Source organism: Eublepharis macularius, chromosome 4, assembly GCF_028583425.1.
Source record: "Eublepharis macularius isolate TG4126 chromosome 4, MPM_Emac_v1.0, whole genome shotgun sequence".
NCBI lineage: Eukaryota > Metazoa > Chordata > Lepidosauria > Squamata > Eublepharidae > Eublepharis > Eublepharis macularius.
The window spans coordinates 109,036,096-109,062,863 of NC_072793.1; the positions used below are offsets into that span (position 1 = coordinate 109,036,096).

General features: G+C 40.7%; 1 protein-coding gene across 2 annotated transcripts in view; it reads left to right on the forward strand.

Moving 5' to 3' along the window:
- SYN2 (synapsin II) overlaps nt 1-26,768 on the forward strand; it is a 341,584-nt gene that overhangs the window by 196,198 nt on the left and 118,618 nt on the right. The window contains exons 2-6 of one of the 2 annotated variants that reach the window (XM_054976926.1): nt 8,411-8,468; nt 10,300-10,391; nt 12,349-12,351; nt 15,585-15,741; nt 18,904-18,993. In XM_054976926.1, the coding sequence (XP_054832901.1) occupies nt 8,411-8,468; nt 10,300-10,391; nt 12,349-12,351; nt 15,585-15,741; nt 18,904-18,993 (400 nt within the window). The remainder of the gene's footprint in view (nt 1-8,410; nt 8,469-10,299; nt 10,392-12,348; nt 12,352-15,584; nt 15,742-18,903; nt 18,994-26,768) is intronic. The other variant, XM_054976925.1, reaches the window with a different exon arrangement.

The following is a 26,768-nucleotide window of genomic DNA, read 5'->3' on the forward strand; positions in this document are numbered from 1 at the left end:
CTGATAAGATTTTCAGGGTGGTTCATTTGGTTGGGTTTTTTTTCCGTCACTGCAGACAGGTTGGTGCTGATCAATCTATTCCCTAAGCAGGGGATGGACTTCTGCAGACCTTCTGCAGCCCTGGGAACACCAATGTCAGCCCTCCAATGCTTGATAGACAGTTCTGGCTGCCAACCAGAGAGGTCCCATTCTGCTCTATGAGAGCAGAAGGAATATCTAATCCTCAGCTCTCAGGTAAGTGGTTTCAGTTTCCAGCAGGCAGTTAGATAGGGAGGAACTGCTATTGGATTTTCAGTCATAGAGGGAGATATTTGAAACTTGTGCTTGACATTCTGGACAGCTTCAGGGGCCAAGCCTAGTGAGCCCTGTGAGGACTTGTATTTAGAGCACTTGTCCTGGCTGGGAAGGTACCTGGGTGGTGGGTTGGGGCTCTGACCCCACCCCAGTCTCTGTGCCACTGCCAGGCTCAGAGGCCAAGCCTAGTGGGTTCCTCACCTGAGGGCCAATACAGCGCTGCCTTACCAACCACAATGCCCTTTAGCACCATGAAGGTTAGAGTAAGGGGCTAGGGTAGTTGTGGGGGAAGCAGTCCCAAGCCCATCCATGCCCACTGACAGGCTTCTCCATCCTGGCATCAGGAGCCAGAGAAGGAAGTAGCAGTGGGCGGGTGGCCGAGCAGCCTCTCCGCCTGTCAAGCAGCTTCTCCACTATACAGTCCCTCCATCCTGGCTCTTGGAGTTGAAGTAAGAGGAGGTGGGGATGGGCAGGTGGCCTCTCCGCCATGCCCGCCAAGTGGCTTCTCCATCCTGACTTCAGGAACCAGAGGAAGAGGCAGCGGTGGGAGATGCAGAAACTGGAAGGAAGCAGATATATCCTACATGAAATTTGATGAATTGAAATGTGTTAGAAAATTTATGGTGAGTGTCAGGCTATGGATGACAGCCTATGGCAGATAGATCCCTGTACCATTGCAGCAAAGAAATCCAGGCTCTTGGTTAAATGGCTTTATTCAGAAATCAGATCATTTCCACAGATATGTCCATAGAATTACTCAGAAGCAAGGTAAGCATCTAAGCAGTAAGAACAGGTTGACAGGAATGGTAACCTGTGGGGAAATTCTTCCTCTTAACACACACGTTTGCTCCTTCCCCCTCCCAACAGTAAAACAGGACTTTTGGCACAAACTCATCCTGAGAACATCTCACATATTTATATTATCAAGTCGAGACACTGAGAAAGCAAGAGATCAAAGTTGAGACATAGCAGTGTATGGGAGTGAGCAGTATACAAGGTCAGAAGCACTGAAAGTTTCTACAGTCTGTTAGATAAGGCACCTGCAGCTTCAATAAGCCTGTGAAAGGAAACAGTTATGGCATTGGCAATATGACATCAAGTTCTAGCATGAAACATTGGTTCAGAAACAACAGGTCAGCATTAAGTAGTGGCATGGATGGGGCACAGATATGACATTGAGTTGTCGCTCCTTTTTATCTTCCCTGTCCAGACGACACTTACTCTACTTTGTTCAGTGTCTTATTTATTTGTGTACAGAGCTGTGTGCCAGAAGTAGGGAGCTGTGTGCATGAGTCCCAAAAGTTTAACTGGTGGGTAGAACTCATTTTTACAACTCTGATTTGAGAAAAACTTGTATGATTTCCTGAAATAGGCATTTTTCTACAAGAATCTCGGAAATGATAAATATTTAGTTCCATTAGTACACTTTATAGATGTACAGTGAAATACTATAAATATTATCATCAGTATCTAGAGCTTAAAACTAGGGCTGGGAGCCATCATAATCCAGAACTTAAGGACCAGCTTTGATGCATAGATGGAGTTCATAGGGTTGCCAACTCTAACTTTGGAAATTCCAGGAGATTTGGTTTCAGTGCTTGGAGAGGGTGGAGTTTGAAGAAGCGAGAGAACTCAGCAAGGATGCAATGCCATAGATCAGGGGAGGGCAAATTGCGGCCCGCGGGCGACATGCGGCCCGCTACAGAGTTTTTTGCAGCCCACCAAGACAGTAGAAAAGTGTGATAGGGTACATTTGTCTCATTAAACTGATTCTAAAATTAAATGTGCTTGCAGCTATACAGGATATGAAATTAGCACAATAAATAAATTGAATAAAACTACCACTATTTTATTTAATTTATATTTATTGATTTTTATGATACAATTTATACCTTTTCTGAAATGCAAAGTTAACTAATGAATGCAATCATTTTAAAAGGTACGGCCCTCCGCTAACCTCCGCTCCCACAAAGTAGCCCCCGAGCCAAAACAATTGCCCACCCCTGCCATAGATTACACCCTCTGAAGCTGCCACTTTCTCCAGGAGTACAGATATATCAACCAGGGCAATTACGGTTAAGTACCTCCAGGGAAAAAACATACACACACTGTGTTCCCGTAATAAATCCAATAATCTCAAGTACAGATTTCCCAACATGTATTCACTGCTGATAAACTACATAAAGTGCAAATGCTATGCAATCATAATGTACAATATTTATGATACATATAATCCCCTTGGGAATTCAAATAAGAGAATAGTACATATACAACAATAAGTTCAATTAATGGGTAATCCTACTGTAGTTAACAATAAATATTTTCACAATATTCAATAAATACAATGATAAGCAGCAATTTTCATAAATAGTCCAGTAGTTCAAAAATATCACAGTTCATATAGTAACTTCTCAACCCAATGGTACATAGGAAAGTAGAGTGGAACAGTATGGTAAGATTAATAATTGTTCTTCTCCTGTGTAACTGTAGTCAATGGTCCCTGTGACAGGAAGGTAAGTATCTTTCAATCTTTCAATCTTTTCACAGTGAAACGCAGCCCAAGTGACCTTCCAATGTTGGTGAAATCTTCAGCAAATAAAATTGCCACAGGAGACCCAGATGGAAATAAGGGTACACAAAACGATCCCAACAGGACGCTAGCTAATCTCCTGTTTTGTCATATCACAACTTCCTCAGGGGAAATTTTCTTTTTCTGTAACAAAAATTACAGTCTACTAAATATAACTGCTTACTCATGTATGCTTATTTTAATAAAAAATATTTCTCTACTCACTCATTGTCTGCCAGCCAATATTTCACCAAGTCTTTCCTCTGGTCCAGTAGCTGGTAGTGTAAACTAGAAAGGGAGTGGTTTATAAGGGGAACTAAGAGCCCCTCCCTCATGTCATTATTTAAAGGTACATGTCTCCACCATTTACAGTTTCTACAAGAAACAAGAATAGTCTATTAATGTGTTTAGTCCGTGTGTTCCAATGGCTTCTGATTCAAATGTCCAAAATGCCTCTCTCCTCAGCAATTCTTTGCTAGTATCTGTAGATCTCCCAGTCTTAATCACCTGTAATACAGAATACCGAAACTCTTTCTCATTCCTATGGTGATTCAAAAAGTGCTGTGTTAATGGTGCTTCCAGACATTTGTTCTTGGTTCTAAAGATATGCTCCTGAATGCAGACCTTTACCATCCTAGTTGTGCTACCTATGTAAATTAAAGAGCAATTACACTCAGTTGTGTAAACCACTGCATTATGATTGCATAGCACTGGCACTTTATGAAGACAGGTTTAATATGGACTACGTCTTTCATTGCCCTGACCTGGACTGCCCAGGAAAGCCTGATCTCATCAGATCTTGGAAAATAAGCAAGTTTGGCCTTGGATAGTAGTTGGATGAGAGACTTGCAAGGATAACCAAAGGCTTTGGATTGCAAAGGCAAGCAATGGGAAACCACCTCTGTTAGTCTCTTCCCTTGAAAACTCCAGCAGGGGTTGCCATAAGTCAGTTATGACTAGAGATAGGCACAAACAGGAAAAAAATGAACATGATGTTCGTTGTTCGTTGCCATCCATGAGGAGGGACTCATGAACAACCACGAACATGGCCCTGTTCATGGACATGTTCATGGTTGGCTGTTTGTTGGGGCCAGCAGGCTCTCTTCCAGCCATCATCCAAGTCAAGAACCCTACTGCACCACTCCCAGAAACCTTACCTGAGCAGGCAGCAGGAAAGGTACCGATAATAAATAATAGCTTGGCCCAGAGCCTGGCAGCAGCCTTGGAACTTGAAGGCATAGTTCCCTGTCCCACCACACACAAAGAAAATTCGAGCTCCAATACACTCTATCAAAATGCAAACAGCAATTGTATCTCCACTATCTACAAAGTCAGAGCTGGGAGCCCCCCTCCCCCTTGGTCTTTGCTCCCTTGTTGTAACAAACTTGGAGCTCCACACTTGAAAGGAAGACCTGCCTATCAAGCTAAATTGGGCTTAGATTGGGGTTTCCAGAGCAACATCAGTTCAGACAGAGTTCAGACAATCCCTGCCTAAGTTGCCAAGAGAATTGATTGCAGGTGCCAGACTGTCTGGCTTGACAAACAGCAACGAATGAGGCTTGCAACGACCACCTGTTTGTTTAGAATGGGGCCTCACGAACAGCTTGTTCGTGAACAGCAGATTGGGCTGTTCATGGGTGTTTTTTTTGTGTATTGCTGTTCGTGCCCATCTCTAGTTATGACTTGGAGTCATTGTTCACCACCACATATTTCATTGCTCTTAACTGTATAATATTGATCATTTATAATTGTGGTACTTTGGAAAATTGGACTTCTATCTTTCTGGGAGCAGAAGAATGGCACATAGTCATGGATAAATTTGTCAATACAAATCCCATACGAAAGGCAACTGAATGATGCAAGTGTAGGAGCAGTGATTAGTGGATTGCAGGTTTGTAAATAAAAGAGATCTTCCAATATGTCTGTGATGTACAGCCAGTAGCTACTAACCATAACTCTTCTATAGAAGTTATTTGGATACTAGTCTGATTGTCTAATAGTAAAACAAATGTCCAGTTCTCATTAGAACTAGCTGTGCCACCTGCTTTAATTAGTTTTCAAGAAGCAACATGGGCTTAGTTCTGGTTCATTAACAACATAATGTATTGTGGTTACTATGTAGTAATTGTGTTACTATTAAATAACACAATCTCTTGCCATGTATAATTTTTGTATGCTGTGGCAATAGGACACCCAAACAAAATGTTGTTGTTATTGGTGACATAGAATAACTGTCTCACTAGGGCTGAAGGATGTGTGATGGCAGTAGTGTTATTCCAAGGGAAGATTCTATGTAGAAACTACATACACACAAAGCTGTCTGATACTGAATCAGGCCATTAGGTTGATCAAAGTCCATATTGTCTACTCAAACTGGCAGGAGCTCTCCAGAGTCTTAGGTCAAGTTCTTTTGCATCACCTGTAGAGAATATTATCATTTTAAGTGGAGATGCCACTGGGACCTTCTGCATATCAAACTCTCCCTCTAGATGGATGTATTCCTATGGATGAAAAGTCATCATGATCTCACTGCTGTTGCCTCCCTCATTTCTGGATCCACAAGCAAAATTATGGATTAAAAGAAATACATCTGAACCATGTAACTTCCTACAGCTTTGCTGTAAAATTGTTGCTCTACTGTGTCTACCCATTAGCATATTGGGTAGGAGACCATTGCAATGTGTACTGGAATTAAAGTTATGATAGACACCTATGAAGAACCACCTTTAGTGCCTTTTCTCTATATGGCAAGATTCTTTCTTTATCTCTTTTCCTCAAGGGAGCTTTTTTTTAAGTGGTAAGATTCCTAGAATGATGAATCTATCCCAGTAGTGCTTCATTACCAGTTTGGTATGATCATGGAATCCTGAAAAATGCTCCTACCAAAAACTATGGGCTACCACCCATGTGTGATAGCACACAGTTCATGATGCCTGAAGTTGATTGAGGAAATAATCCTGTGAAAAATCCAAATTAGTATTAGTTAGCAGATTTATATCGAAGCAGACAGTGTAACCATAAATCATGTCCATAAGTAGTAAATATATTAATGGAAGTTGTATATTGAAGACATTATCAAGAAGACAGTGTGGTTATGGTACAACCAAGGTTAAGCTCTTCCCTCCATTTAAATGAGAATTGAAAGTGATTAACTATGATGGGCCCATGTACTGTGTTAGAATGTAAAAATAGTAACTGCTTCAATAAATAAAAATATCAGAGAAAATATTGTGACTTACAGTATCATGTTAGTCAGGTCTCCAAACCAGCTAAGAAAATGCCTCGAAGAAAGCAAAAATACCTTTGTACTTGTACAAAATAGTTATAGTTCCCAAATATTTTCTACAGCCAGACTCATTTTAAAAAGGCATTAAATTGTACCTGACCCACCCATTTCTCTTTTCTGAGCAGAATTATATAGTAGCATTTTATGTTCTAAAGATAAACTAATATTGATGTTGTTTCTACTATTTCATCATTAATTTATTTTTCATGTCTCTCAATAACTTTCCATCCAAAGAAAATCAGAAACTATATTTACTGTCTTAAATTCATCTACAAAATCATCAATGGCAAATGGATTAGAATTGGGGAAGAGAGAAAACATTAAAAGGCACAAACAGAGACTTTTATTTTTGTACTATTGCTTTCATTTCACTTTATAGATTATTTTTAGTATATGAGCTGCCAAACCAATGCAAAGTCTGTAGTCACTTAAAGGCTACTTGCCTTCAACATTTAGATGCTGCACCTGCACAGAAAAGAATTTTGTCTACTGATGTGCATTTTACCAATATGGAGAGAAAAAGGAGAAAAATACATTCATATAATATCAAACAGGGTTTTTTTTCCCAACGTAGAACCTCTTTACCATACTTGTTGCATTCCTGTTTCACTGAGCAGATAAAGCCAAACTTATGCACCACATGTAACAGCAAAAGCCTTATATTAATAATATTATTTCTATAACTACTTAATAGAAGTTAAAACAAGCTTAATCTTGGCTATAGGCTCGCAATGTCACGGTTCTAACTGGGTCTGTAAGGCAAAGGCCTATGAAATTTCACAGACAGATTAGTGGAATTTTGACTAATAGCGTTCTTCTGACTTGAGCTGATGTTTACTACTTTGGGGAAGGAATCTTGCCATTAAAATTTCATTTATGCAGTCTCTCCTGTACATGTACAATTTCACACACACGTGTATAATTTTACACAGAATACGGAGACTGGGAACTCTCCAGCTTGGGTTGTATAAATTTATCACTGAAAACTTGTCTGGTTGTATTTGTTGACAGTTTCATATTCTCAGATAAAGCTTGCGTTCATTGATCTGCAAATTACAGACTTTCACCTTTTCTTCCTACATACAATGCAATCACAAGTCATAAATATTAATTAACAATAACACACACTGAATTTTTCTAGGAAGTAACATTTTGTGCAGTGAATTTCACATAACGAGAAATGTCCATAATTTTCCTCTCCAGCCTACTGTAAAACTACTTTAACTTTGTTTTGTTAATGTTTCTCAAACTGGCAAGTTGCCACTCTCTTTTAAAAATTCATGCCATGACCACCACTGATTGCCTTGCATAGTGGCTGTTAAGCTGTCTGGGGATCAAAGTCATCACTAAACAAGAACATATAGGAGCTTCTAAAGGCTTAATATTCCCCCTTTTCATGCAAGAGTGTAATTTAAGCATTAAATGAATATATTTCATTATTTTTCCAAATTTCCCAAGTTAGTATGCTGGGAATAATTAAATTTTGTTGATGTTTTTGTAAGCATTGAAGGCGCCACTTAAATTTGGAATGGGCCCAAGTTCTAAGTAATTGAATACTTCAAAAGTTAGTCAGTTTATTCCCTTGAATATGGGAATCCAAGAATGTGCTCCATAAAGTTACTTATGAGTAAAAACTAAGAGTAATCTTTTAAGCATCAAACATTCAGGAAGACATTAATTCTTTTGTACTTCAACTTGTAATGCTTCTGTGGAATTAAGTCACTGGAAGTACTCCTGGTCCTGGACTCATTTTGTTTAACGTTTTGTTAGACTCCAGATGGCATAATTTAGTGTTCAGTATTAGTGTTTATTTTCACAACTGAAGTCATTTGTTGAAACATGAATTGTGCCAGAGATCGGTTGTTTAATAATTGCCTCATATAGCGGATGTTTACAAGGAAAAGGTGAATCTGAGCGGGAATATTTCACCCTAATTGGAATACTGTCCATATGCCAATACGTAAAATAGATTCTAATTAGTTTTCAACATCAATCCTTCTCTGTGTTGTAGATATATAAAACATACACAAAATGTAATGTTTTAAAATGGAGACATGAGCAAAATAGTTTTACTTTAGCTGTCTTTAAATGAGGTGTTAATGTCTATCTAATATGTTCAATTGAAAAAGTATTTCCCAAGGTGCTAAAGAATAAAAAATGTATTCTCAGGCCTGCTAAAGAGTAATGCATAATCACTGTATTCATACAATTACCTTAAATCAAACGTTGTACACTACTAATAATAATTCTTATATTTTTAGGGTCAAGAGTTTTCGAGGGAAAAAAGTCCATGGGGAATATGACATCAAAGTTGAACAGGTACAAATTAACTAATTTGCTGCAGATTTTATGCACATAATTTCACTCCTAGAATATTAAAACCTGTAGCCAGGTTGTCAAGAATGGAACAAATTCTAACATAATTGTGGGTATGTTGTTGAGATGAAATAAGTTTAGATTACTGAGTTATGTCTTAAATTTTGAAGTATGGTTTATACTGGTGACCCATTTAACACTATTTACTGGATAATCTTCTCTAATGAGTGTGTGGGTGGATGTTTGTTATAAGCATTACTCTTTATCTCTTAAAAAATGGCTAGATCTTGTACACCACTGGTAGAGCACCACCATAACTACCCAAGATGCTACAAACTCTTTCATACTAACTCACATAAAACCATGGTTTAGTTAAGCTAACTATAGTGTAGTCACTGAGTCGGCCAGGACTTTTGTGATCATCTGCAAGTTAATTTCTGGTTTCATAAATGAACCATAGTTAAAATAAACACTGTTTTTGCATTATGTTGGACCTGAACCTTTGACTGAGAGTAGCTTGTACCATACCCTTCCGCTAAGTAAAAACAGCCCTTCTGCTAGCAGAAAAGCCCTTCTGCCGAGGAAAGGCTCCATAGGATCTAACTCATTATAATGCAATTTACATAAAAGCTGCACAGCTGGCTAACATTGTTCTGGTGCCAGCCTGTAAATTTGACTTCTTCTAATGAAAAGTTGTTAGGAAAATTCAACGTTGATTATGTAAAACTTTCAGAATAGTTTATATCAGGTTTTTTTTGCTTAAAAATCCCATTCAGATGACCATTTTAGCAACAAAGGCTCATGTCTCTGGCCATCCTATGGGTTTGTAAGGAAAGGCTCCCCAGTCCCCACCAGGCTCTCAAATGTACAAGTTCAGCACTTTGGTTCACGCTGCTTCATAGCACTGGTGGCTGACGTAACTCAGGCCTGAAAACAGCTGTTTGATTGTGCTGTGACGCCTCTCTAGTTCATATCTGTCTACCAGCATGTGAGAGGCTCTTGCTTCCATGCTACACTATCGAGATGTTTAGAGATGCATGGCATGGATTGGGCTCCTTTGGTAAAGGCTTGGGTAAGAACAGCCAGCCGTGATGAATCCAACTCAGAAATTGCTATACAGCCAGCTTGAAGTTTTAGCCTTTTAGTTTGTATTTAGAAATAACTACACTGTATTTGTTTTTGTGCTTACCTTAATGCGTATTTGAAGAGTGGTTCCTGCTCAGCATACACAACTACATATATATTTTACTTGCCTGTGTCCAGAGTTACCTGCTGAATGTGTACACACTCTCAGAGAGAACCCAGAAGATGAAAAGTCTCAAAGAAACAGATCCAGAGCCCTTGGAAGCTCCTATGAGTCTTGGGAAGGTTGTGTTCAGTGCCCAGGAATGGGAGTAGGGGTCTCTGGGGGTCCTGATAGGCTTTAAATTAGAAGCAGAAAGAGTAGTACAAATGCTCGGGCTGGGTCTCATTCAGTTGATTAGATGACTATCCGCCTATGGTGAGATAGCCCAAAGTTCACTTTCTGAAAAAGCTGATATGTTCGTTTTTGTTTTCCTATGAAAAGTGTTTCCAAAAGTAGTTTGTATTCTAATACGATGTCTATCATGCTCAAGACAAAGAACCTATAGCAACTGTTCCAAGCACACCATTTCAGTGATGAAAGAAGCTGCATTAATCCTCTGTCAAGCAGTTATTAAGGTACAGCCAGGAGCACTTACCAAGAAGATTATATATAGGCCTGACAATCTACACATGCTCAAATAATAGTTCAAAAAATGCAACTATAATCTAAAAGTCTTATTAATGTGGAATCTTTTGTTTTTTCTTTCAGGCCCAATTTTCAGAAGTCAATTTGGTAGCTCACGCTGATGGCAATTATGCCATAGACATACAAGCATTCCGAAATGGAACTAAAATTGTCAGGTAGGTTTCCTCTCTACTCATCCTTCAAAAATAAAAATAACACAAATCAATGTGTGAGACATTACTTTTCACTAGAATTAGGGCCCCTTCATATGACATAGATAAGCGAAATTCTGTTTACCTAATGCAAAATAATAAGGATCTGTAGCCTGTAGGGTTAGGCTCAGCCTCAAACATTCATATTCTGTCAGATAGTTCCAGTCACAAAATAAGACTGGCTAAGCCAAGACAATGTAATGTTGGAGGCAGAAAATCTAAAGGGCACCCTTAGGGTTGTCAAGTCTTCTGCTCTGGCTCAGTAGGGTGATGGAGGAAAATGGGGGTGGGGGTGGCATCATTCGAACACCACAACATCATTTCTGTCAGGTCCCTTAAAGTGATGTCAGTGTGTCGGGGTGACACTCTTGGATTCTACCGAAATCTATGGTAAAATCCTAAGCATTGTCCAGTTCAATGAAGCCGCTTCCAGATTTATGCCAGAAGCTGCATCACAGAGTCAGAGTAAGTCTAATTAACATGTCCCAGCCCTCCAAAGCAATGCTAGACACCCCACTTAAATGCACATTTCCAGTGTGACAAATGATGGAATTAAGGCATACCATGAGGTATGCTTTGGGGCCATATTTTAATTCCATAGGAGTAGATAACCTTTTACATTGCAGATACTCTGTCTATTATGTTTATTTCCATATTCCTACAACAGGAATATTGTCCTATTGAAGCTATCATCTTTACTGTATTATTCTCTGAAACAACTGTTTATATTGAGCCAAGAGTATTAATGATGTAACTTATGTTTGACTCGTGTGTTTTACTTTCGTGGAGAATGACAAACCTTATACCTAACTATAGAGCCATAGTTCTCACATCTACTGATCCTGCTTTGTTCAATATTCCTTATATTGCTATATTCAGGTATTTTGGCTGGCTGCGGATAACTACTTAGTTCCTGCCAAAAGTGATTCCAAAGATTTCAGCAATATTATTGAGAAAGTTTCCACTTTACTGCAACAATATCTGCTGGGCTGGGGAGAGGAGACAGGAGGAGGTCCTCCCACACACAACTTCTGAAACTGCGTCTAGGGAAGCCACTGCAAGGGTTCAACAGAGCATCCAGCAGCATGCTTAGTCAGCAGGAAGCTCCCTGATCCCATGCTTTTGGCTTCTCCTCCCTTGCAAGTTTATTGTGAGGAAGAAACTGAGGCACAGAGATGGCAAGAGATGCTTTGAGGCCCTGCTGGGGAAAAGCAGAAGAAAGCAGCAGCATGGCTGCCTCTGACCCGTGGGTGTTTAAAAGGGGCTTGTTTCACAGGGTGGAAAATCTCAAAGTGTAAGAAATCTAATTGGGATGGTGGGACGTAAGATGGTGGTGGTTCTTCAGGTCAACTGATATAAATGCTTTAAGTTAAAAAACAAACAAACCCTAGAGCTCAGCTAAAGATGGGAAGCGAAGCTGCTTTAAAGGCCATAAAGGAGCATGTTCTTATTCATCAAACTATAACTCACAGAAGGTAACACATGTAGGGGTGTACAAAACAAAGCACACAAGCCAAAAATATACACAGAAATAGCTGTTTCAAATTATTACTTTGATTATCTGGAATGGTAACACAAATTCAAGATGCTTGCTATAACAAAATTGTCTCCCTTTCGATATAGTTCAACCAGTTACACGAGTTAGACTCGCGCAACATATACATTATGAGACTATTAGGCCCGCTTCGAAAATGTAGGCAAAGCCAGAATTGGAAGGTTGACAGCCATGCCTTTGTAAATAAACGTCTCTGGTTTGTCTTGAGGCAAATTGCCACATAAGGTACGCAAGCTGGAAGCCCCAAGATTTTCCTCAGAAATTTAGATTGGTCTCTTTCGATTGCTTTGTTGGAAGCGGAAATCCAAATAGGAGCACCATAAAGTAGCTTAGCGCATATTTTATAGTTAAACACTTTAAGGACAGCAGGTATAAATTGATTTCCTTTCGTGTAAAAGAAGTGAGAGATTGCGAGTTCACTGATGTTCACTGCCCTTGCTGCTTCCCTAATATGAGTGGCCCAATTTCCACTGTAGTGGAAATGGATTCCGAGATATCTGAAGCTCTTCACCTGTTCAATGGAGTTACCTTGTACAGTCCAATTAAAGGGCCTCCAGCTTCGACCAAATACGATAATTTTGGACTTCTCAAAATTTAGGGAGAGCTTATTCTTATTATTATCTTATTATTATTATCACAATAATTTAAGAAACACGTCAGCATCTTTTTCATCCCGACTTTTGAGAGTGAAAGGAGTACAGTGTCATCAGCATACAACAATAAGGGGATGTGTCTCATTTCCAATTTAGGGAAGTGGCCATTGACAGAGCTCAAAAAGGGTGCCAAATCATTTAGAAAAAAGATTGAACAGTAAAGGGGCCAGAGTACAGCCTTGTTTGACACCCAATGTAATTGCAATCCTGGAAGTTAGATCTCTTTCTTTCGAACATCTGATCTGACAGGTGGTTTCAGAGTAAAGTTTTTGTATCAAGTAAAGCAAATCCGTTGTGTTTTCTTCAAGTTCCAATGTTTATCAGCCATGCACTGGAGCACATTTTTTCTCTGTACTGATTCCTGGAAATGGCATTTCTCCCTTCCAATCAAATCTTTGCAAGGGAGGAGCACAGAGCACTCCCAGCCAATTCAAACTGCAGACAACTGCCTTTCTCTTTCTCCCCTTCTTGTAGGCTGGAGTTTTTTTTGTCCTTGTAAAGTAGGAAAACCTTGCCTCGCTCAGGTGCCTCCTCTTCTGCTTAGGCCTCTCTTGCATCCCTGAGTCCCTTGCTTGCACAGATTATAATTGAACTTGCTGACCCTGAGCTATGCTATGCTATGCTCTGCAGAAGGTTAATTCATTGCAGAGAGCTGGTCACTTAAGCAACCACTCTGGAGCTTGTAAATTGCATTCTTACACTTAGATAGGTCTGCAGCTGCTGAGATCTTTACAAACTGTTTGCTTTTCTTCTATGGTTCTGCCCCTCCTCTGTCCCCTAAGATCATTGTAAGGGAGGAAACAAGTGTCTGGTATTTTTACTCCCATTTCTCTCTAGCAGTCCAAGAAAATACTGGACTGTCTGGGTGAAAACCAGTCACCTGGCAACCCTATTTGTGGGGTGGCTGCTATTGAACAGTAGTGAGCAGCTGGGCCTAGGGTGAGTCATGGAACTCACATGGTATCAAGTTTTCTGGCAACTGCTGATTGCCCTGGCCCTTATAAATTTTCCTTCAAAAACCAAAACAGCCCCTGGAATGGCCTGGTTGCCCTGCCTTTTAGTGAGAGAAACAAAGGCCGTTTTCACATGGCCACGGACCCAAATCGCGGGAAACTCACGGCATAAAAGCATCTTCCTAGCACAATTTCCCAGCATGATCCCATTTAATGGTGCTTTTTCTGACGCCATCAGGTCATTAAAGGGGATCGTGCCAGGAGATCGTGCTAGGAAGACGCTTCATGCTGTGAGTTTGCACGATCTCCCAGGGCGCGTGTGAAAATGGCCAAAGCTTTTGCTGTCTGTTGTGGTTGCCTAACAATAGTGACTGAGATAGATCAAAATGGGTAGCTGTGTTAGTCTGTCTGTAGCAGTAGAAAAGAGCAAGTGTGCAGTAGGACCTATAAGACTAACAAAATTTATGGTAGGGTATGAGATTTTGTTAGTTATAGCTCACTTCTTCATATACAGCTAGAATGTGAGTCCATCTGTCCTTATATCTTGGAGAGTCGTGCTACTGGACTCTTGCTCTTTTCTACTGCAATAACCACTGAAGGCATTCTATTTTTAAAGCTACAGGTGTCGCTTTTATTATTATTTTAACTCCTATTTTTTTAATTTAAATTTCAGATTTTTCTGCAAACCTGGAGTTTTTCTCGAGTTTGTAGAAAAATCTGTCCTGTCTGTTCAAAGATCCGGTCTCTGGATTTATGTAACCACAGCAGATTTGGCCACATTGAGTTTCTTGATATTGTACTAGTGGTGAAAATTAAGACTAGAAAACTGTCAAACCAGGGCTATAAGAGACCCCTTATAATATGGCAATCTAATTTTGGATGTGTAGCTCATTCCTAAGTATGATGTCTCACTCAGGAATGAGCTACACATCCAAAATTAGATTGCCTCTGTCTCACTCAGAGTAATTTTCTCTTGTAGTAAGGCATAGGATTGTTGCTTCTTTAATAGCAAAATAATTAAATATTTACAAAAATGAACTATTTACATATATAAACTATACATTGAAAACTATACATTTTCAACCCCACGTAACCATAATCCTCTAACAAATACAAATTCAATCTTTCTATATCAGCATAAGAATTTATTTGCTAATACCCTTTTCAGGTAACTTTCTACTGCAGTATTAAATGAAAAGTAGCAAGTGCTGAGTAAATAAAGTCTGGATGTCTATGTTATTACATAGATCCAGAGGATCTAGCCATGTTAGTCTGTAGTTGCAAAATAGTAAAGAGTCCAGTAACACCTTTAAGGCTAACCAATTTTTTTGCAGCATAAGCTTTCGAGAACCTCAGCTCTCATGCATCTGACAAAGAGGGCTGTGGTTCTCGAAAGTTGGTTAGTCTTAAAGATGCTACTGGACTCTTTACTATGTTATTACAATCTTTTTTGTCTTTGAAATGATGTTTTATCCATTAACATGACATGCCAAATTGTTTGCAACAAAGCTTCTGTACTTGGCAAGGATTACCTTTTCCAGTACTGAACAAGTAGCTTCCTGGCTGCCACAGTTCAGTGTTTCAAAAGGTATAACGGGCCTTTAAGCATCTTTCAAGAAGAGTATCCTAATAAGTATAATAGTGGAGCCATTTCCAAAATGACAGCTAATATTTTACATCGTTTATGTATTTGTTTCCAGTATTTTCTGGCTATTTGATTTCCTGCCATACGCGCCAAATGGAGCTCGGTTGATTTTTCATCACCAACAGTCTTAACATTCTTCAATAATGCAAATCAATGAATTCTGGAAAGAAAATCACAGGGTAGAAAAATATACATCAACCAAATGATCTTTTTCTCATTTTCAGCTCAGCGCTTTTCTTGTAAATATAATTTTTGTAAATCTAATTTTTCTTACCTCGTAACTCACACTCCTTTCATTTTAAAGTGGTTCTTCTACTGTTAATTGTTTTTAAAATATTTAATTCTTCTTAGATCATTCAGGCCTGACTTTGTTCTCATCCGACAACATTCATTCAGCATGGCAGAAAATGAAGACTTCCGTAACTTAATAATTGGGATGCATTATTCTGGCATCCCGAGTGTCAACTCTCTAGAGTCAACCTACAATTTCTGTGACAAGCCTTGGGTGGTAAGTAAACTGAAATAATTATATTTTGAATGAAAATCAAGGCTCTTTGGAGCACTATGCTATCCCTCTTTCCATACTCAACTGCAGAACATGCCTTAATTCACAATTTGTTCCTTGTAGTCTGAATCATAATGTAAGATGCTGCATAATATAAGCAAACTGGTTTTTTTGTGCTTTTTTGATCACTGTGAAAATTTTGAGATTTCTGGTTGCTGTAAAGCTATTATTGCCAACTTCCAGATGGATCTTGGAGATCTGAAATTACAATTGTTCTCCTGACTACAAAGATGAGTTCCCATAGATAAAATGGTAAGTTTGGGGGGTGAACTTTATCATATCCCTGCTGATCCCCCTCCCTTCCTCAAACTCCACCCTCTCTAGGCACAGCCTCTAAATCTCCCAGAATATCCTAAGCCAGAGTTGGCAACTCTATATAAAACCCATGTTAAGCTGTTTGGAGAAAAGTTCACCTTTTCAACAACCATTTTTTCCCTTTGTAACATGAAGTGAAATGATTTGTGTAGCAATGGCAGCTACTACTACTACTACTACTACTCATATGAAAACATGGAGTGTATTTATTTTATGCTGTGTGTGATACCTGCATTGTTTAATGTGTCATGTTTAATTGCTTACACACGCTCCAGCATTGTTTTCAGCCCTGCATTGGATTTCTGCTTGCTTCCAGTCTCTGAAAATTTGCATACCGTAGTGCATTGTTTATTGAATGTTCCAGCTGTTGACCATATAGTCTTACACTGTGTGATCTGCCTTGAGTTTCAGTGAGAAAGGCAGACTATAATAACATAAATAATAAATAAATAGGCTTTATTCCTGGGTTTTTATTGTGTATTGAGTGTCTGAAGCAAAGCAGTTATCTTATACTGATTCACACCATTGTGCCCATACAGTCCACTCCAGCTGCTCTTCCAGGTCTCACTCAAAAGGGTTTCCTAGCCAAGCTACAGAGACGTTTTAGCTGGAGATGCCTGGTATTGAACTTAGGATCTTTTGCTGGGGATTCTGTGAATGAAACTTGTTTCCTTCTAAAGATCCAGTATGCAAGGCCCCAATTCTGAATGGGTCCATGGTGTGAGGGAGAGCACTTGACATCCCCCATGCCATATTTCTTATTAGAAGTGGTCCTGGGAAAACGCTCTTTGCCCAGTTGTGACAAACATACAAGTACCCATAGCAGTACCTGTATGTTTCCCTGATGGGGCAAGTAGTGGTGGTCTGGGGCCATTCCAGGTTGGGAAAATGTTTCAGGGGTGAACACTTAATACTCTTTCCCTTGTGCCATGGCCACAATCCAAATCAGGCCTCATGCTCTGAATTTTGCTAGGGGAAATGCTGTTCATTGAATTCCTAATGTCTCCTCAGTTTGAGCCCTAAACATGTATTCCCATTAGGATTCCCAGTCCCCTAATGGTAAGTTCTCCCCACACACACCCCACCACGACACCCCTCTGTCCCCCATTTGGATCCCCAGGGCCATAGTCAGGTTCTGACTATGTTCAAACCAAAGAAACTCCATTTTGATCCTGTCCGTATATTAAGTGTTTTCTTTGCAGGTGGCAAGCCTTCCACTGGAAGCTCACAGAGAGAAGAGGAATGTTATGTCTACAGATATCTGCCTTTCCGACGCCCTTGGGAAACTTTCGCTTTCTCACCCTCGGGCCGATTGTTTTGAGAACTAAGGGGGAGGATGGGGCCCACAGGGAACTGCTATTCTGTACCTTTGCTTTTGCCTGTCATTCGTAACAATTTCTAAGCTCAGCCCTGATCCTTGGATCTGGGAATGTGAACTTATATTAGTTGTTTATTTTCAGTAAAAGCCTTTTGGAATCAATGAACTCTTGTCTCATTGCAAGGGGTAGTCTGGATTGCAACTTTTATTCAAGCCTCAGTCTGACAGTAACCCTAGTTCCCATTGAGCTGTCATTTCGGTAAGACCAGAAGAGCTACTATGTGCACTGATATGCCCAGGCACCTTTTTGAAATAAAAACACTAGTTGATGTGCACAGGCTGTGCAGAAGGCAGGAGACAAAAGGATGGAAGAGCTACCAGATTCTTCCCCAAGTCCATTTCAGAGCACTGGAGTTGGTGGGGAGGGGAGATATGCTCCTCTCATCCAATTCCTTCCCTCCTCTCTCAATAGTGGGGTCTGGGTTGTGAATGGAGAAAGAGGGTGGGAAAGGAAAGGACTGACAGTGTGTTGGTTGCCTCATAGCACTGTATCCTCTGTCACCAGTGTTGCCTTCCTCTCATTCCCTTTGGTGATACTGATATCAACACTATAGATTTGCAAAAGGATTCTTATCCTTCCTTGCTGTGCCAGTGTGCCTCAGGCTGTGTATCAGCTGAACAACTCCAGTAGCTAAAAGGGAAAAAAAACACAAGTATTTAATAAACTCTGTGGGAAATTGTGCATGATGAGGCCACTGCATGACCCCTATTCCTTATCCTCAATGCTAATCTTGATATGGCAGCCTCAGCTGTTGCATTATATTTTGGTAGAAACAATAGCCTCAGAAATAGATAACCAAGCTGCTCATCAAGATCTAGAAGTGAAGCAAAATGAAATGAATTTTTTCTTTTCTTTCTTTTCCTTTTCCTTTTCCTTTTCCTTTTCCTTTTCCTTTTCCTTTTCCTTTTCCTTTTCCTTTTCCTTCCTTCCTTCCTTATTTGTAGTGCAACATGAATGAGAGTTGCCTCAAAATTGGCTGGTGGCTTTGCAAATGAATAAAATATGCATATAACAAAAATGTGCTATGCCAGTGCTGTTTGAAATCCTCCTAAGTTCCAGTACAATCCTAAGAACACTAAGTAAGTCCCATTGAGTAGACCTGAGTAGTATTCTGAGCAGACCTGCTTAGGATTGCTCTCTAATCTACTTAAAACTTTATAAGTATAGACTGTCTTGTACTGCTATATTGTGATTCAGATAGTGTTACCCTTCTATGTGGAATAATCTTTATATGTGTACTTTATTTTTTAAAATATTTTTTCTGTAGGTGGATAATTGAAGTCTGGTGTATTACAAAGTGGATTTTGAGCATTTGAATAGATAATAATTACAAAGTCGAATAGCACTGCTGAGGTCATTTCTGGATGTTTTGCCTTTTGAGCTCAAAAGTTTTGTTTATTTTCTTATGCAGTTTGCTCAGTTGGTGTCCATCTACAGAACCCTGGGACCAGAAAAGTTCCCTCTAATTGAACAAACCTTTTATCCAAATCACAAGGAAATGGTAGGTGCAAAAAATAAACATAAATGCCTGTTGCTGCTGTATGACTGGGAAAGGAGCTATAATAATGCATGACTCATTTTATCCCTTTGCTGTCCTATTGATAGATATCAAATGTTATTTTGGCTTCACCAAACAGAATTGAATAAGGCTAACTAGCCAGTTGAAAGATTTCTGTCACTGAAAATATTTCTTACCATTTTTTCAGGAAAAAAATACAGAAATTGAAATGCAAGACATGCTTTATGGTTATGCATTCAGCAGCTAAATGTGACTCATCCTGGAATGGTGTTACAATTTTTGAAAGAAGGTCTGAAATGCTGATTGTATTTGGTTCAGAGATTGTTCTTCATAAATAGTTTCTGTTTCTATAATGACATACATGTCCATCTACCAGCTAATAGGTGTTTCCTTTTCAGATATACCATCTGCTATTAGATATAACAAGAGGGATTTATTGTAATCTTTTCAGAATCTTGTATAGAAGTGAACAGAGTAAGCTCCCAGTTTTTCTATCCATCAAATCCAGGGCTTTTTTTCTGGGGAAAGAGGTGGGGGAACTCTCACCCAGGGCAACTCCTGGGAGGAGGTGGTGCACCTCTCAATATATGCATGTGCAGCATGTGCGTGCTCCTAGGACTGCATGATAACATCACTTCCGGGAAGTGATGTTATCACGCAGACGTGGCTGCCCCAGGAGTGCTCCTGTGCTCCATGGAGGGGTCTGATTCAGCCTGGAGCGGGCCGCTCCACCATAGGGGAGCACTCCCCCACCCAGCAGTGGCTGGATCTTGGCCATTTTGGGCCCACATTGGGCCAAAACGGCCCAAATGAGCCTGGAACAGTCTGTTGCCACATGGGAAAGCACTCCCCCACAGGGCAGCAGCCTGAACCTGGCCATTTAGGGCCCGATCCGGGCCATTCTGGGCCCAAATTGGCCCCAAACAGGCCAGAAACGGCCTGGATCAGCCTGGAACGGGCTGCTACCACATGGGAGAGCACTCCCCCACTGGGCAGTGGCCCAATCCTGGCCATTTCGGGCCCAAATGGCCAAAAGGGGCCCAAAATGGCCAGGATCGGAACACTGTCGGGTGGAGGAGTGTTCCCCTGCCCGACAGAGGACCGATCCTGGCCATTTTGAGCCCAATCCTGGACATTTGGGGCCCAATTCAGGCTCCAAATGGCTGGGATCTGGCCACAAACGGCCAGGCACTGGCCCAATTCTGGCCATTTCGGCCCTGATCGGGGCCGTTTTGGGCCCTAAATCTGTCCAAAATGGCCCAGATTGGGGCCAAAATGGCCTGGATTGGGTTAATGCCAGGTGGGGGAACCCTCCCCAGCCCAGCACCAGCCCAATCCTGGCCATTTCGGTCCCGATCCAGGCCATTTTGGGTCCTAAATGGGCCCCAAGTGGCCAAAATGATCTGGTTCGGGGCCGAAATAGCCTGGATCAGGCCAATGCCAGGTGGGAAACTGTCCCCCACCCAGCACCAGCCTGATCCTGGCCTTTTGAGCCCTGATATGGGCCATTTCGGTGCCATTTCAGCCATTTGGGCCTACTTAGGGCCCAAATTGGCCCAGATTGGGGCTGAAACAGCCAAGATCAGGCTGGCGCTAGGTGGAGGAACACTCCCCCTTCTGGAAGCAGCCCGATTTGTGCCCAAAATGGCTAAAATAGGCCATTTTTAAAATACCCACGTGACACTAGTTACGTGGTTATTTTAAAGAGCTGCCGTATCCTCCAGGATCCCTCGCCAATCTGGTCTGGAAAAAAATTGCTTCCTGATGCCAAAGTGGTGATCCGCATTACCCTGGGCATGTAAGAAACTGCCACGAGATCCTAGAACCAGCTTATCCCTTCATGCCCTCCCTCTCCCAATCTGAGTGCATTCTTATTGAGTCATGTAATCATCACTGCTGGCAGGTGGCCACTTCGCTTCTTCTTCAATATCTCCAAGGAAGTAGAACCCACTACCTCCCAAGGAAGCCCATTTCACTGAGGAACCACTCCGACAGGAAGTTCTTTCTAACATTTAGACAAAAATAATTTTGCTTTAATTTTAACCCGTTATTTCCTGTGTCTCACTACCACCCCTTCAACAAAATTGCTGATGGAAAAAGCCATGTAACACTTTTGTTGGGAGAGGGACAAGATTTAAGGAGCCTGTTACTCTCCTCCCTTTCCCCATGTTGGACCTTGCAAAGGACTGGATTCCGGATTTGGAGCCATGGGACAACAGTCCAATAGAACTGCTGCTGTAACCTAATGGTTAAATGGCTGGCCTCCAAATCAGCACTCTGCTAGTTCGACTCCCACTACTGCCGTGGACTCTGCTGGTGGTCTTGGATAAGCCACTCATCACAGCCCCACCTTCCCAGCTGTATTGTGGGGATAATAATAATAATACCAACTTTTTCTCCACTCTGAACATGGCAGTATATAAACACACTGTTGTTGCTGCTGTCATAACAAAAACTGTGTGTTGCAAAGAGAGAAGGGGAGATGGGGAGCTGTTTTCACACTCCTCTTGTGGAGCTAATTGGAAGGCAGGAGCAGGCAAGGCCTGGTCTGTACAAAGTTTGGAGCTGGGTCAAACACCCAAGGGTGGCAGCTGTGTAAAATGATTGATCCAGCAAAGCTGTATTCCCAGGCTTCGGCCTAAGTAGTCTGGGATGTAACTGGCCTCCGCTGCACTGCCAGCAGGTTCTGAAATTCCTGAGGCTGTGCTGTCACTAGCCAGGATCCTGCAAGGAATTATTAACCTCAGCACCATTCTCTAAACCTGCTTTAAGTGATGGGAGTGTGTGCCTAAGGGAAGCCTGAAAAACCATGGATTAGCTGTGTCTTAGCAAACTCCCTTTTGGCTGAGGAGGAAGAAAATTGTCCTGCAATTCTCCTGTCACAGAAGAGGTGCAGGAGACACTTCCTCATCCCTCAGTCACCTCAAGAGCAAGAAAGGGCTCCAGGTGCTTACTTGGAAAGTAAGAAGTCAGTTCCCTACTTTTCAACTTTCCTTGTGCTCAGTATAGGGACTTGGATATCCCTCCTCTAGTGCTGGAGTAGGGGAATCTCAGTTTCTGTGCCCCCCTTTTCAGCTTTAGGATAAACTGAAAAAGCAGCATCCTCCTTGTTTGTATTCAGTTTAATGGCTGCAGGGAAAAGTTAGAACTAGTACCCACATTATTTCCTCAAGCTGCCAGGATTCTATAGCAATGGGAAAGAATGAGAAGAGAAACAGAAAACCATAGGAAGTGCAGTCCTTTTTCTATCTCTTTGGGGGGGGGGTGTATTCTGGTCCCCTGATTAATGGGTACCAATATTTTTGCCACAGCAGCTCAAGAAGGCTTTTTAAGCAGGAAAAAGTCAGAGGGAAGGTTAAAAGGATTCTGTCTAGACTTGCTTAGGATTGCTCTCTTACACTGCAATCCTAAGAAGAGTTACTCCAGTCTAAGCCCACTGATTTCAAGGAGGAACCCTATCTTCCCCAGGCAACTGTGTAACTCTTGTACTTTGTCATGACAAAGACCTGCTCCAGTTGGCTGCCTTTACATGTTCAACATTTACACTTTTCTTTTTTTCGCAAACACGATTCATCTGACTATGTGGGTGCAGAAAGTGGCTGAACTGAAAGTGATTCTGTGCTTGACAAGTAGGTCATTTTAGTGACTAAACTTTGATTGTGTAGGATATATACCTTCTTCTCTGATGATTAAGAAGATTTATTCAATCAACTGTGCATACACAAAAGCTGTCAAACTGTTACAAATGTAACTTATCCATCAAGGCATGGCCCTGCATGGTGATTTAGCACTAGCAGCTACTGTGTAAGCAGCTCAAGTTGTTTGAAAAAGAGAAGTTTGAGCATGGTATGTTCAAAGAGAAGTTGATCTTATATTGAAGCATTCACCCCACTATCATAAACTGTTTATGTTCCTAGGAAAACTAAAAGACAACCTAGCAACTTTTTGTTTACACTTTCATGGTTAAGCCAACATGCTGTCAGAGGGATACACAAGTATTATCCTATAATCTGCTAAATAAAATAAAGGAATACAAATATGGAAGGAGAAACTGACGAGTTTGTATTTGGAAAGTCTAACCAAAGATTAAATTGACTTTGATTCAGACTAAGTCTCAGAAAATATTTAATACCATTTTAAAGCTTTGAATTAGCCTATATGCAAGCATTCCTGTGTGTTTGTTTGTTTGTGTGTGTGTGTGTGTGTGTGCATGCATGCGTGCACATTTAAAAGCATTATTCACTACTGTGGAAATTCTGACTTATTTATCAAGACAATCACAGTTGGCAGCAACTTTGTTTGCAGTATCTGTTATGCTGTATATGAACTCAAAAGTCAGGGTAAGATTGATTAAACATATCAATCATTTGCTAATGTAGCAGTCACATTAAAATAATGTGTTTCACACCAAAATTCTCACTAAACAACAAAAAATATATTACATAAAATTAAAGACAAATTTTGGAAAAAGACAAGTTGTATGATTACTGCATGCAAGTTATATGTTTGATTAATGAAATATTATAAAATAAAAACTATAAGCAAGTTATAGAAGGAGAATAATGTGTCCATAGTCAGTGCCATAGAAGCCACATAATTATTGTTTAATATGGAGTACAATCACAGTGCACGTACTAAAATCTAATGATAATATCCACTGGGATCTTTTGTGTAGTGTTCTTCAGTTCTCATTTAATTGTGGCCATCGTCACACAGCCATAAATTTAGCGCCAAACTAACGCCATCTCCCGCTGAATGCTCACCTTATTCCGGTTCTCTTGCGATTTCGCCATTCTCCCCAATTCACACTTTGTGACTCTTTATGTCATCTTTATCCACTTCCATGTGAATGCCCTGGATCAACAATGAACACTTTGCAACACCAAAACGCTCACTTTCTCTGATCATCTGTCTCACCTAACATCGATTCTCCTGCCCTACACTCCCACAAGCCCCAGCGCGACCCGCAATTAAGCCTCAAAGTAATTTTTTTTTAAAAAGTCATCCTTATGGCGCTATAGCGCTATAGCGCTATTCTGCCATGGGTGGGAAACCTTTGCTACCTATCATGGTTGGCTTTTGGGTTGGCCTAGCACAACATTGGTATAATAGAAGAGTGATATAGCTCAAATATGCAAAAAAGAAAAATTTAAAAAGGGGTGGGATTTTTAGGGCCCCGTTTCCGGACGCACTTTGACTGACCGTCAAATTTCGCTTTTCCCTTTTAATGTGACTGACTGGAAGTGCAAGCAGTCGTCAAAAGATGGGAGAATCCGTTCTAATAACGATAACAGAAGAAACCATTTCTAGTGCAAAACTGACGAAATAAGGACCCGTGTGACGACAGCCCATGGCTTAAATGTTTGGTAGTATGTGCTCAAAATTAGCCACGTGCTACAAAAGTACACAATTATTATCTAAATGATAATCTGGCATCAGTTTACTGTGAAAATATTTGCTATCTATGATCATAGATGAAACATATTCATTAAAGTATTGCATTGATAGAAATAATTTTATTAAAGATATTTCTGCATTTTATTTGTTTTAGAAGACAGGTATCCTTCATAGTATTTATCTGTATGTTTGATCCCGTGATGGTATGTGCACAAAAGGGAATGAGTCATTTTCATGGCATTATCCATAGTCAGGGATGTGCATAATAAAAAAACTAGACCAGTCCTCTTGACTCCACTAGGACATATGCAAGGTACATGAGTAGATATAAGAGCAAGATTGGAGTCCAATGGCACCTTAAAGACCAACAAGATTTTCAGGGAGTTTCAGTGTCAGATGAAGGGAGCGTTGACTCTCAAAGCTTATGCCATGGAAAGCTTCTACCGCAGACCAACACGGCAACCCACCAGAAACTATCTGGGTAGATATAAGCTGATCAATAAGGGGGGAGGGGTAAGTGAATGATGGTAAGATATGTGCCAATTCTGCTGAAATTATGTTTAAAAGAAATAAATTCATTAATGAGTAAGGAAGGTCACATCAAGTAGCCAGGATGCAGTATATTTATCTAAACCCAAGCAAAGGCTATCATGAGAAGGTTAGTATTTCTTTAATGGGGAAAGGTCATATCGTGCAGGCAGTGCCAGTTCTTCATGGTGTAACTGTTTTCAGTGACAGGAACACAGAAAAAATAGCTGGTGTATTAAGTTTTTGGAATCAGCATCTTGCTTTTAATTAGCATTATATTGGCTTGATTTTATGCTTATCAAAAAACATTGTTGGCATTAAGCATAAGCCTGTGAAGCAAAATTCTAAATCAGAAGTTGCTGTTTCTTTTAATATAGTAGTACTGGGGTAGAGATGGTACTCAGTGGCTTTATTTCAGCTCTTTATTAATATTTAATGTAAGTATCAGAGCAAGAGAAAAATGGGTCGCCTGTGTTAAAACAATGTATAACCATGTTGCCACTAAGTAACAAAAATGAGCATCTTCTAATGGAAGGTTCAAGCTTTTATCATATCTGAACTAACATAGCATTCGTGGTTTAGAATGTGGGAACTGTTTTTGAAGTATTTATCAGATTCTTGTGGCAATTTATTTTAAATAATTTCAGCCCCCGGTAGTTCTTGATGGAACTGTAACTAAAATGTTTGAATTAACTCATCCTCCTCATCCATTTCAAATCTAGGGTTTCCAGACTAACTCTCTTCCGTTATTGGTTTGTTCCAGATGGGTGGTGCTTGATCAGATCTAATCCGTTTGGTTTTTTTCATTATCATGAGTTTCTGCTCACTGTGCATATGCAGGGCAGGTGTTGGCTGCACATGTGCGCACACATGTTATTCTTTTGAAGGGGGGTTGGAGAAATGAGGCTCCGGTTCTGCTGTTTTTTGCCCTTAATGGCACTAAAATCACACAGAACATAGTTCTCCCTCCTGATTATTGACCCATCAAGTTTGAGCACACACACAACAAGGTTGTGTTTATGGACCCTGAGGAATGCTTGGGGAAAGGCATCAAAGCAAGTGTTGGGCTGCTGCAGGTGTGCACACTGTTCTTTTCAAGGGTAGGTGAGGAAAAGAGGCTTTCTTAAAACTTAACCACAAACCATCTTATAACCAACCATTAGTCTCTCCTCAAGCACAAAAACATACAACAATGGACCCCAAAGATGGTGTGTTTCAATAGGCACACATAGTGGTCAAAAACTAGCTTGCAAAATGGTGGTTTTGGGCCAGTGCCCAAGCAGGAGAATGCTCTATTGCCAACCAGCACAGCACAGCAATTTTTTAAAAATCCTTCTGTATAATAGTTCTAATAAATTACCTTTGTTTCCAGCTGTTGCCTGTTGATTAGAGATGGGCACGAACCGCATTACGAACTTCAAAAATCCATGAAAATGGCGATCACGCGATCGCGATCCGGCAGTTCATAATTATTCATGGCCAACGAACCAACATTCGGAAGAGGTGCGTTCGGCCGCGGTTCAGGAAGCCAGACAGTCAGGCGCCAGCAATCAGTTCCCCTGGAAACAGAGCCGGGGGAATGCCTGAACTCTGTCTGTGCTCCTTCTGTCGCCCTGGGAACCCGAATGGAAGCCCAGCTTACCTTGATCAGCAGGTCTTCCTTCCAACCACGGAGCTGCAAAGCAGTTACAAGTTGGGAGAAGACACCCAAGGGAGGGAGGAGGAATGGGGTGTCCTGTAGCCATGGGCACTCCAATTTCATCCCTGCAAACCCTGATAGGCAGCTCTGACGGCCAAACACAGACCTCCTGCGTTGCTCAATGGGACCTGTG